The 12026-nt window shown below is 33.6% G+C and overlaps 2 protein-coding genes across 2 annotated transcripts in view; both read left to right on the forward strand.

The window, feature by feature from the left end:
• Positions 1-7406, forward strand: part of LOC119080955 — a 28057-nt gene extending 20651 nt beyond the window's left edge. Inside the window, exons 4-9 of the mRNA XM_037189585.1 lie at positions 1188-1280; positions 1348-1410; positions 1512-1598; positions 3416-3542; positions 4484-4636; positions 6210-7406. Of these exons, the coding sequence (XP_037045480.1) occupies positions 1188-1280; positions 1348-1410; positions 1512-1598; positions 3416-3542; positions 4484-4636; positions 6210-6271 (585 nt within the window). The 3' untranslated portion in view covers positions 6272-7406. The remainder of the gene's footprint in view (positions 1-1187; positions 1281-1347; positions 1411-1511; positions 1599-3415; positions 3543-4483; positions 4637-6209) is intronic.
• Positions 7407-8930: 1524 nt separating this feature from the next.
• LOC119080957 (xenotropic and polytropic retrovirus receptor 1 homolog) lies at positions 8931-11943 on the forward strand. Its single transcript, XM_037189586.1, has 6 exons — positions 8931-9140; positions 9649-9802; positions 9868-11094; positions 11160-11329; positions 11441-11683; positions 11751-11943. Exons 1-6 carry the CDS (start codon positions 9072-9074, stop codon positions 11889-11891), a joined length of 2004 nt encoding a protein of 667 aa, XP_037045481.1. The 5' UTR covers positions 8931-9071; the 3' UTR covers positions 11892-11943.
• The last annotated feature ends 83 nt before the right edge of the window (positions 11944-12026 follow it).

The following is a 12026-nucleotide window of genomic DNA, read 5'->3' on the forward strand; positions in this document are numbered from 1 at the left end:
TGTAAATAACAATTAGATAGTTTACACATTCAATTATATCATGAGCCATCAGGCAAGAGATCCGTGGATCATTAGAATCAGGTTCATTAAGAGTCCCGACATAGAGCCATACGGCGAAGAGTTCTTTCGAACGATTGTACAACAATTGTACCAGAAATTTCATTGTAAATCCAAACAAAATCATCGCTGTTCATAAGCACATGTCCGTTAACAAAAGAGAACAATAGAATTGTACAAGCCGTACATATTGATCAAAGAAAAAGTGGTTCACGAGCAAACGATTTTGATTTTGTCAATAAATTTTAAATTATTTCTATTTGACCACACATAATTAGCCAAGAAACATCGAAAGCATCAAAAAGCAGCACAAAATTAAACAAAATCACAAATCTATTTACACAAAGAAGCACAAAAGAAACACTTTCAGAGAGCGACGTATAAACACGTCCGTTCACTATGCCGTTCACAGCAGGATCACCTTTAGTTAATATAGTCAATATAGTTAATATGTCGGCGATGTGTAACAAAATCTTTTTTGGCCAGTTATTTCTAAGATTGTTTTTTTTAAGTACTCTGGAATGTCTACTGAATCAATTGCTTCATGCTTTCCAAAAATCACGGATGGCCTGTTTCCGTGTTACATAAAACTTGTTCGAAGTTTTCGCAAATTGACTCTTAATGTCTATTATATCCACAGGCAGCAAATATTCGACAAGTTCAGACTGTTACACTCATGATACAGTGAAATTTCTGTGATGGCAAATAACGATGGTAGTGTAGCCATTTCGAGCTTTGTAGCCAATTGGCAACACACTATGGTCCTTGCTTTAGTCCCCCTGTTTGCTATATAAGAAGCATTTTTCGCTGCATTCGAAGAATTTTTTGTCGTTGTCGGCAACAGATGACTAGAATTTACTAAAAGGTGCCGAACTATTCAATCAGGCTTTTATTTTGGACATATCGATCAAGATCAATTTTAGAACCCTGGTATTTACTATTTTATATATGACCTAGAGCCAGAATAATGACTCAAATGTCGACCAAAGTCGATGAATATTTTGACATTGGATGAGAGTAGATGAACACGATTTATAGACTCCCTACACCCCAGATGTTCATTGACGTGTATTAGATTTAGTAAAACCGTTGGCACCGTTGTATGCTTAACATAATTTTAAATATTTCAGGATCGCAGAGAATTCTTAATACCATGGATTTTTACCATAATTGCTTATTTATTGATAGAATTGGCTTATTTTATTTATCTCCTTATAATGCAGGTAATAATTGTTGAATAAACAGTAAATCAATTGAATGAATATTCTAAACACTAAACTTTCATTGCAGTTTCGTTTCGATACTGTAGCAGCAACTATTTACACCGTAGAATTATTCAACTTGTGTCTAATCGTAATTACTTTTCCTTTCTATTTGTTTTGTTTTTTTGAACAAACGAAATGATTCAATTCAATTTTCAATAATTTCCATTCAATTTCCCATTCCAATTCCAGTTTTATTGTTTACTGTGCGTGATTTCACAGTATCAAGAATACAGGGCTGGCCATGGTGGTGCTACTAGACATGAGTTAATAACACAAGTAAGTATTGGATATTGCTGATATTTCCCATAAAAAAATGAAAATAATTTTCAATTTTCGTTTGGGTTTGTTTGCTATATAAATATGACGTGATGGCATGTGCGATAAGTTTTAATGATAGGTCATCATACCAATAGAGTGGTGGTGGTTGTCGGGGATAAAAAAAAGAAAAAGATAATTTAAGCGTCTCTATATAGATTGATGGTGGATGTTGTGTGGATAAGAATGTTATTGAAATTGATTGAGTGGATGAGAAAAAATAAAATAAAAATGTTATGTCTGTGTAATGTCCATTTATTTGCCCTGTGTATGACCCTAAATGACATCAATTACAGTTCAAGAACCAGAACGCTTATGGAAAATATTATAATGGAATAATGGCATAAAATGTATTCATTAATGTTTGCACTCTGGAAAAACAATTTTCCATTATTTGCCCTCTTATAACGCTAAGCGGGTAAAATGAATAAAGACCAGCAAACTTAACAAGTATTTAATTAAAAATTTTCAAAGTTTTGTTTTCCGCTAAATTGGTAAATATTCCAGAAGACAGTCAATTTTGATACTCTATATAACATGGAAAACTTTACCGTTTTCCGTTAAATTGGTTATATTGAATTTAGTCAGATTAAATTAATTTTTTATACTGCTACTACAAACATGCAGAACTGCACTCTGCCCAAGTAAACAATAGAACTAGCATTTCTGTTTTTAATAAACATAAGAACCGAAAATGTTCAAAAATGCTTGATGAAATTTCATTATAATATTTCGGTATTTTGAACTTACTGTTGAATGGCCAAGAGGTTTGTAGAACGATTCGTGCACCCTTCACAGAAGGTGCTTGTTCACATTTAATAATTTACTTTACAACTTCGCGGTTGGCAAACTTTACCCCTTTTTGTAAGCAATATAATGTACTGTGTCTATAAGACTGTAGTGAGTATGCCTACTCATGATGGTGATGATGATAAAATGATGGAAATAGTTCTTCTTGAATGAAACTTGTTAATCTGAGCCAAGAGCGAAGGTAATTAGAAGCTTTATTTCCACCACCATTTTTTCTAGAGACATGTGATACTCTAATCGCTTGTTTTGTTGTTTTGAAATTATCATTTCTCTAACGTATATACTCTTTGATACAAAATCTACTACTTCAATATTCTTATTATATATTTCGCTATATGATCAATAGCCAAAACCTACTGCTTCTTGTCGTCGCTGCTGATAGATATGTATATTAGATGACTATCACTGTTTCTATAAATTCAATGCGAACTCTACTGTAGCAGCTAGCGGTGAACTTCCCCTACACTCGCATGTCATATGTCGTACACATAATCAAAATCGAATTGAAAAATATTTACAATTTCAATCAATAATTATTGATGAGCGTGATTGGTGATTGTTTTAAATTAAAGTAAATTCCAATTAAAAATTCGATAGGAGACTTATTTCAATCAATGTACAACAAAACCATCAAACAACAAAACAAAACAAAAAATAAAGAAAACCACGAAACACGTTTCGGCTGCAAGGGCTGTCATTGCTATTCTTGCCTTTATTTATTGAGAGATTCGAAACGAAAACATATTCCACCGAATTACGTAAGACAAAGACAGATATGAGAGATGGTTGTACCATAGATTTACCATAGTAGGATTCTGTAATTCAAAAACTTTCTGGATAAACCAGTTAAAACACTTTCCATTGTTTGAAATAACTGAAAATTTATTGTTGGCATGTGGATCTCGTTTAATTGAATTACATGAAGTCGAAATGAAGTGATTAATTCAATCCTTTGAATCTGTTTTCAGGCACATATTCAATACATTCCACCGTCAACAACAAATTTCGTACGACCTCATCGGACAGTCAAAAATCAAATACTCTGTCCGCATACAAATTGCTCGATTATAGCAGAAGAACCCCATCTAAATGGCGGTACGTATATTTGCTTTAAATCTTATATAAACCTATCGGTATTATATGTGCGGGACAATTGTGTTGAAGAGTTCCCTTCTCCTTCCATCTGAAATTATTTAATGTTTTCGTAAATTGAATTTAAATTTTGTTAATTCGGGTAAAAGAAAGATCTTTTTCGAAACAGATTGCATTAAAAGGTTTAAATCGTTTCTGTGCTGTCTAGCGTTGGTAAGGTCATGTATTTCTTGCTGAATGCAACGCACTCATTGCACATGCACTGCAATGTGAATCAGTTTTCTTATACAACATAGCGTAGCACTTTCATAGGTTGAATTTTGATCAGAACCAACAGATATTTTTAAAATAAAATTAATTTACGACAAAACGATAGTTAAACCTTAAGCGAGAGCAAACCATTGGAATAATTTTCATCATCTCGTCGAACAAGAAAACGAGTCTTTACTCACCCAAAAATTAATCAGATGTGAAATATTGGCTTGGCGAAATCATAAATGCCTGAAATATTGGAGTGCACTACCAAACTATAGTGGCAGCACATTACATTTCCTCATTTCAGTGACGAAAATAAAAATTTTCGTTGGATTAAGAATGATATTTTATACAAAGTACACAAAGTATACAAAGTCCAGCTCGGTCTACTAAAAAAGCATTTATCACTCAGTGGCATAAATAACTATTTTTTAACCTTTACATTATTGCCTTAGTGGTCGTCTTTTATTTCTTTAACACTTATGTTTCTACCTTAGTTTCATCAGCTTCATCACCGCGGTAGTTTCTTCTAATGCCGTTGAACCCATAATGGGAAATAATATTTCAAATATTCGCCAGAAATGTGTGAATAAAATCTCATTCCGGAAATTCTATTGTCCTCACGATGAATCCGAAATTCCTTTGTACTTTACACCTATTTAGACTTTGATTTTTTATTCCTTTATCAGCTTCGAGCAAACACATTAAACCGCAACTACAACAAAGCGAATCCCTTAGGAAGCATGTTCAATTCCCCGATGAATTGAATTTCTCGGATTCTGACATTCAAACGATTATTAATGATACAAACGAGAATGGGCATACAGTTAATTCACAGTCGGGTAAGTGTTTACTCATTTATATTGCATTGAATAAACAAAATGGTATTTGACTACCATCCACTGTTAGTGGATAGGTACGTAGAATGTTGAACAGACCAACACCAGTTGTTTTCGGTGCAGTTGTGAAAATGACTGGATTCAATTTGCAAAATAAATCGACAGCAGTAATCTGAAAACTAAATATTTATGCGTTCCAATAGTAGTTCTAAGAACCGAAGTCATGAGTTAATTGCTTCGTCAAAAGCTATTAATTCGTACGGTACTTATGAAGACGCATAACTAATTCGTGGCAATTCACGGTGTCATTTGCACACTTATGTTGTAAAAAATTGCATGGGATAGCCCCAAATCTACTCAACTGTAGTTAACAGAATTTTTTGTGGATGGTAATATTGGGTCAAATATTACCATCCACGCTCGTTAATACGATGATATTATTGACGATACATGTATACACTTTATTCTGTCTTCACTGATTAAATTGGTATTCTGTTTTTGATTTAATATTTGGTCTTTTTACCTTCACAATTAAAAATGAAATATTCTGATGTTGATATGATAACTTAAAGATCCTATAGAAAGAAGTTGGAATGTCAGTTTTGAAAATGCACGGTCGTAATGCAGGGATTATTATGGTTAAACATTGTTTCTTAAATTTTCCAAGAATTTCCAATTTTTTTCTTAATTTTCCAAAAAAATATTTTTGAGAAAATTTAAATTTTTTTAAAGAAAATTCGGATAAATATGGGAAATATGTGAAAATGTTCTCACGAAAAAAGTCCCTGTCGTAATGATATTTCAAATTCTGAGTCCTAACGTCACTCTGAAACTCCAAAAACTTTACAATTTTCATTTAAGATGTTTTTTCCACTAACATACACCTATTCATACACAATAGTATTTTTCGTACCAAGACAGGAAATGACGATTTTTTCAGCACCAGTGTGTGCACGTGTGCTGAAAAAATCCATTTCCTGTCGAGGTACGAACAACGTTTTGTGCATCGGACAACTCAAATAGACAAAACACATCAATTTACTTGAAAACATACACACTTCACATTCACCATATTAAATTTAATCAATCGTATAGTCATAGAAAAATTCATGTAATTCTTTTCCCGCACTATAAATCGTAAAGAAATGAAGTTTTTTCCCGCACGATATATAGTTCGGGAAAAACTGACATTTCTTAATGAAAAATCATGGCAAAATAGGTCGTATTTCAGTTGTGGGATGCACAAAGGGAATTTTAATGACGCAATTCTTATATCGCAAAAATAACAGAAAAACGCAAATCATTAAAACCATTACTGAAAAGTATATCCACTTTATTCAAACGACCCAGTAAATGTAGTAAACGGAGTAATTAACAAATCTACCATTTCATTCGGTTAAAGTATAGCCCTGTATTAAAAAGAAAATCTTGTACTTCATCATTGTCCTTAACATATATCTTGACATATGAATCTTATGATATGATACAACATTGAAACGTGACACGAACTTATCTCTTATTGTAGAAGTAGTGGTTATAAATAACAAATGAATTTACATTTGGTTTCAATTTACAGATAACACCGACGAATATAATGAAAATAGTGAGGAGAAAACGAGTGAAATCAAAAACCACTAAAAGTCAACAGTTCTATGTGTTTATACTTTATTAAAATAATTATGAAAAACCAACTCAAAGTGCTAAGCATCCAGAAGAACCACATAAAATAGCAACCACACCATATATTACAGATGAAAATGAAAACGCAAAAGAACGTTTAAAACATCTAACTAGCTATATATATTTTAGCTTTATTATCCTACAAAGTTTGCCAGAAATAATAATTACTTTAGCGCAGTGTATCCTCCAGATACATTTTATTTTGATTGCTAACATTGAAGGTATTATGGTAAGAACTGTAACGTCTTATAAAAGCATCATAAATATAAACTTGAGTTAACGAATGTGTTACTCGTCTTTAATAGGTTGACGTAAATATTTACTCTTTTTGTGTTGATTTTATTTGCTCGCTTCAACTTCTATAATTTATTGACAACAATCGACACATTTCATCTCTATTATAATCGACCAATTGCTGATTTAAAATGAAAGTGTTAGCTTATATTAAAAAAAAAATCTACTTCAGTTCATCTCGCTTCATGTAACTGTTGGATTACTGTAATTCGTTAAATTAACAATAAACTTTGAAAACAATTTTATTCGAACAGACGAATGAACAATCGCCATTTCTATTGTTTCTATTTTTATAACAACAGAAAGAAAGCTTTAAAATGAACAACTCAAACAATTTTTCCCATTCAGAATCATTGTAGGAAAATAAAATCCTTTAAGGAGTATTAATTAAATGTGAAAGGATTAAAACGAAAAAGAGGGAATGCAAAAAAAATCGAATAAGAAATAAAAGTTTACAAAAAATACTGTGCGAGACGGTTGAACACAAAATGTGATGGTCAAAGCTATTTTCATTATTAAAATCTATGATAAGAGAATAAATATTCTTTTGTTCTTACACTAAAATATATATGGCACATTTAGTTTATTGTAATGTGTGTGAATGTATATTTAAACAAAGAAAAACTTGTCACATCATATTTAAGAAACAACAAAAAAAATGTATTTTAAAATAAATAATTCCATTAATAAAATGTGAAAAATGTTCAGAAGAGTTTTTTTTTCCTACTGGTAGACTATCACTGCTATGTGGTTAATGGATACATCAAATTGTACATCAGATCAACAGACACAACAGTTCTCTAACAATTAAGTATACCAATACTCTCTCTAGCAAACAAACATCGTTTTGACGCAAAGGCTACGTTGCATTTTTGCCACCTTAATGAGTGTAGTTAGGTTGCTAGAGAGGGTATTGTGCTTAATGTTTTATGGACGACATATGAATAAAAGAAACATATTTGGATAGCAGTGAAGCCAACGGCTGACTCTGACACTGCTATAAACAAGCGAACGAAACCTAGGCAAGGAATTGTCTTTTAATTACAGCCATGAAGATAACTGGAAACTTGTCGAATGCACGGCATAATAAAGAACGAAACCTGTTTACATCTCTTGGTCGTTGAAAGTAAGAAATACAACAACTGAGCAACTCCAACATCTGTTGCCAGTCAAAAAATTAATTGAGCAAGAAAATCTTAGGAATGAAAAGTTGTATCTGTGGTGGACGGTTGATTTTAGGCAATAAGGGAGGTACCGCATATACTTTTTAGTTGATTTTCTTGAAGAACTCGGAAAATAAAGAGACCCGTGTTTTTTCTTTTCTCGAAAAAATCAAAATTCGAAAAATTATCACTGGTTGAAGTTGAAAAAATTTTCACACCCGATCACACCCGCCATACAAATTGTTGTTGTAATCGTCATTTACATGGGAAGTATAAAGTGCCCTATAGAGGGTACTATTGCTCGAATCAAGAAAGACAAAAACACGGGTCCTTTTATTTTCCGAATTCTTCAAGAAAATGTAAAAAAAATGGAAAAAAAATCTTTTTGTACCTCCCTTATTTCAGGCTTATCGCCCTGATTTCGATACGTAAATAACTATTTCATGCTGAGCATGAGCTGATAGTCTAAATTACGAGAAAAATTCAGTAATTTATGCCGAAGACATTCAATTATTCAATTATTGTCTCGATTATTGTTCAAATAGGCTTAAATCCTTGGTAATGTTGTTGAAGAAGAATAGTTTTTGAAATTCGCCTCTGAAGTGTTTGTGGTGTGACTTTGATTGTTGGCCTAAAATTTAGGCACACAATAGTTTTGTTTAAAATCATTGAATGTTGATGTCTTCATGAATATTATGATCAAAAAATTAATTTTGCTTAAATTATAGACCAAATAACCACCTCACACTACAAACACTTCAGAGGCGATTTTTAAAAACTTTTCTTTTTAGGATTGCATGCAACATTCCCAAGAATTTAAGCCCATTTGAACAAGAATTGAATTTTTGGTATAGATATAGAAATAAGTCAGGGTATTATATCTAGAATTTTTTTTCGTTGATCCTACGCCAGGTGAATTTAAAAAAAAATGAAAATCTAAGCAATCGAATTTTCTAAATCGACAGTTGAGTACGATCCAAGAGTTAGGTGTTAGGATAGTCACAGGGATACCATATTCATTTAAAATATAAGAAATAAATATCATTTTAGCACTTGTCCATTTGCGCATCAGCATGAGGAAGAATAATTTCCCCATTTTTTGAACATTTCCCCGTTGAAGAAAAACCATAAAATTCTGAATGCTCGTCTGAGTACAACCTTTCGGTATGTCAATATACAGTCCCGCTTGAACCGATGCTCAATGTAGACGGACATAGAAAGTGTTTTAGTGTCGATAGCAGTCATTCTCAGTATTGCCAACAAATTACTCGAATGAAAATAGTGGAAAATTCTTCATTAGAATGAAATTTGCTGAGCATTTAACAGCCCATATCACTCCGGAATGGAGAAAACAATATATCAATTACGAGGTGAGTTTGGTTAGCAATGGGTAAATAAATAATTTTCAAAGTTTTTTCCTCAAGTTTTTCCTGTGAAAATGAAAATATATTTTTCTTTACTTTTCCGTCAATGCGCAGTCTCTCCGCGGTCGTTTTCGGGCATGCGCTTTGTGAATTAACTGTGTTTAATGAATGGATGAACTGAAATTGTTTGTAAACAAAACACTGACTAACTGACGGACTACATATACATAAATCAAGCGATGATAGGTTTTCGTGGTTTGATGCCAAAAACGAAAAACGTTCTCTGATCAACTTTCATTTGCATTATCACATGGCGTTATTACATTGTTCCATTTGGGTGATGGGTGTGGGTGTGGGTGTTGTGTTAAAAATAGAACATTCGTGGTTCGATTGACCTATTGTCTTTTGAAATGGAAATTCTACATGTGCAACAGTTAATGCAATTTGAATTTTATTCATAGACCCACGATGTTTACTTTGAAACTTTATTTTCTTTTTTTAATTTTATTTAAAGGAAATGAAAGCTATGCTCTATGCAGCTGTAGAACAAGCTCCATCAGCAGAACTGGTGGATCCTGAAATGCTGACTCGGTATTTTACAAAATTTGATGAAAAGTTTTTCCACTATAGTGATAAGGAATTGGCCAAAATCAACACATTTTATTCAGGTGATAAAATTGATAGAGCCAACTAATTCGTCTGACTAAAACGAGTGATTTTTTTTTTATTCCAGAAAAACTTGCTGAAGCAACGCGGAAGTATGCAAATCTCCGAACAGAACTCAGTGAAGCTCAAGAAGACGGTTTCCAGAGTAAAAAATCAATATCTCGACGAACGAAACTGCTGCACAAGAAAAACGTCCCGGCTAGAAAGATTCAAGAACTAAAACTGGCATTCAGTGAATTTTATCTGGGATTGATTCTGTTGCAAAACTATCAAAATCTCAACTTTACCGGATTTCGAAAAATATTAAAAAAACATGATAAATTGTTGAGCGTAGACTTCGGGGCACGATGGCGTGTCGAACATGTCGAACAATCGCATTTTTACACAAACAAAGACATTGATCGGTTAATACAGGAAACGGAACTAGTGGTAACTCAAGATATAGAAGGTGGTGACCGGCAAAAGGCAATGAAAAGATTAAGGGTTCCACCACTTGGCGAACAGCAAAGTCCTTGGATCACATTCAAAGTGGGATTATTTTCTGGTGCATTTATAGTACTTCTCACAGCCGTGCTGTTGTCCGGCATCTTCCACAGTTCGAAAGACTGGCGAATAGCTACAAGACTCTTTCGAGGACCTCTGTTATTGATTGAGTTCCTATTTTTATGGGGTGTAAATGTTTACGGTTGGCGATCGTCTGGAGTGAATCATGTGCTAATATTTGAAATGGATCCCAGAAATCATTTATCAGAACAACACTTGATGGAATTAGCATCAGTTTTCGGTGTCATTTGGACCGTTTGCGTGTTGGGATTTTTATTCAATGATGCTTTAAGCATACCTACATTCGCCAGTCCGCTAATCTTATATTCGTTGATGCTAATATTTCTGTTCAATCCAACGAAAACGTTGCGCCACGAAGCCAGATTCTGGACGATACGAGTGATTGGTAGAATTATTTTAGCTCCGTTTTTTTACGTTGGTTTTGCCGACTTTTGGGTAGCCGATCAGCTAAACAGTCTCGTGCCGGCATTTTTAGACATTCAATATTTCATTTGTTTTTACACGAAGAATTCGTACTGGTCGGATGATAATGTGGATGTTGATTCGTGTATAGACAAATCATATTTTATTAGACCAATGGTGGCAATGTTACCAGCTTGGTTTCGATTCGCCCAGTGTCTGAGACGCTATCGTGATACTAAAGAAGCATTTCCACATTTGGCAAACGCAGCCAAATATTCGACATCATTCTTCGTTGTGATATTCTCGTCGCTGACGTTGGCTTCCCAAAGTAAAACCCGTAGATTTAACCGGATAGAAAATTGAAAATTCAAATCAATCAATTCTATTTTCCAGATTCCTTTAAGTCATCGGCAGAGAATCCGTGGTTTTACTTTTGGATAATAGCATCTGTTGTTTCATCGTGTTACGCATACACATGGGACATAAAAATGGACTGGGGGCTTTTCGATTCGAAAGCTGGTGATAATAAATTCTTGAGGGAGGAAATTGTTTACTCGGGAACGGTAAGTGTAGACGTACAAAATTTGTTTGATCGATGAGACGTGGCTGGATGACAAAATCATCAAGTTTCGTGAAGTGAATCAGATAATCAATACAAAAAAATCTATTTGCAGTGGATCTACTACTTCGCCATAATTGAAGATCTGATCCTACGTTTCGGATGGACCTTATCCATGTCGCTGATTGAGGCTGGATTTATTGAAAGTGAATTAATGATGACGATTCTCAGTCCGTTGGAAGTGTTTCGCCGTTTCATGTGGAATTTCTTTCGATTGGAAAATGAACATTTGAATAATTGTGGTAAATTTCGAGCTGTACGGGACATATCTGTCGCTCCCATCGATCAATCCGATCAGGTGACATTTTTTATTTGGAAGAAATCAATTGTACAAAGTCTGACTGAATATCGTCGATTCGTTTCAGATTACCATTCTTCGAATGATGGACATGGATGGGGATGAAGATGGGGTGATAAACCGTCGCGAAAAGACAAAAATCAGTAAAAAGAAAAATGATCTCCGGTTTTTGATTCAGGGAAATTCTGTTGATGAATTGGATAGTTAAAGATGTTGTGATGTAGGAAGAGAATAAAATATTTTTTTAAGTTTTAACATGAGTCAATGTGTATTACAATGTAGCAACAGTCATTTCTACTGAAACAACTTGGTGAAGGACGATATATTCATGGGTTCTCGGAAA

Source organism: Bradysia coprophila, unplaced genomic scaffold (genome assembly GCF_014529535.1).
Source record: "Bradysia coprophila strain Holo2 unplaced genomic scaffold, BU_Bcop_v1 contig_350, whole genome shotgun sequence".
In the NCBI taxonomy this organism is placed as follows: Eukaryota; Metazoa; Arthropoda; class Insecta; order Diptera; family Sciaridae; genus Bradysia; species Bradysia coprophila.

Excerpts from the sequence above, each read along its gene's own strand:
- LOC119080957 (XM_037189586.1), top strand. The coding sequence starts at position 9,072 with ATGAAATTTGCTGAGCATTTAACAGCCCATATCACTCCGGAATGGAGA. Across the intron at positions 9,141-9,648 it reads AACAATATATCAATTACGAG|GAAATGAAAGCTATGCTCTA; the intron begins GTGAGTTTGGTT and ends TTTTATTTAAAG. Across the intron at positions 11,095-11,159 it reads GCTGACGTTGGCTTCCCAAA|ATTCCTTTAAGTCATCGGCA; the intron begins GTAAAACCCGTA and ends TCTATTTTCCAG.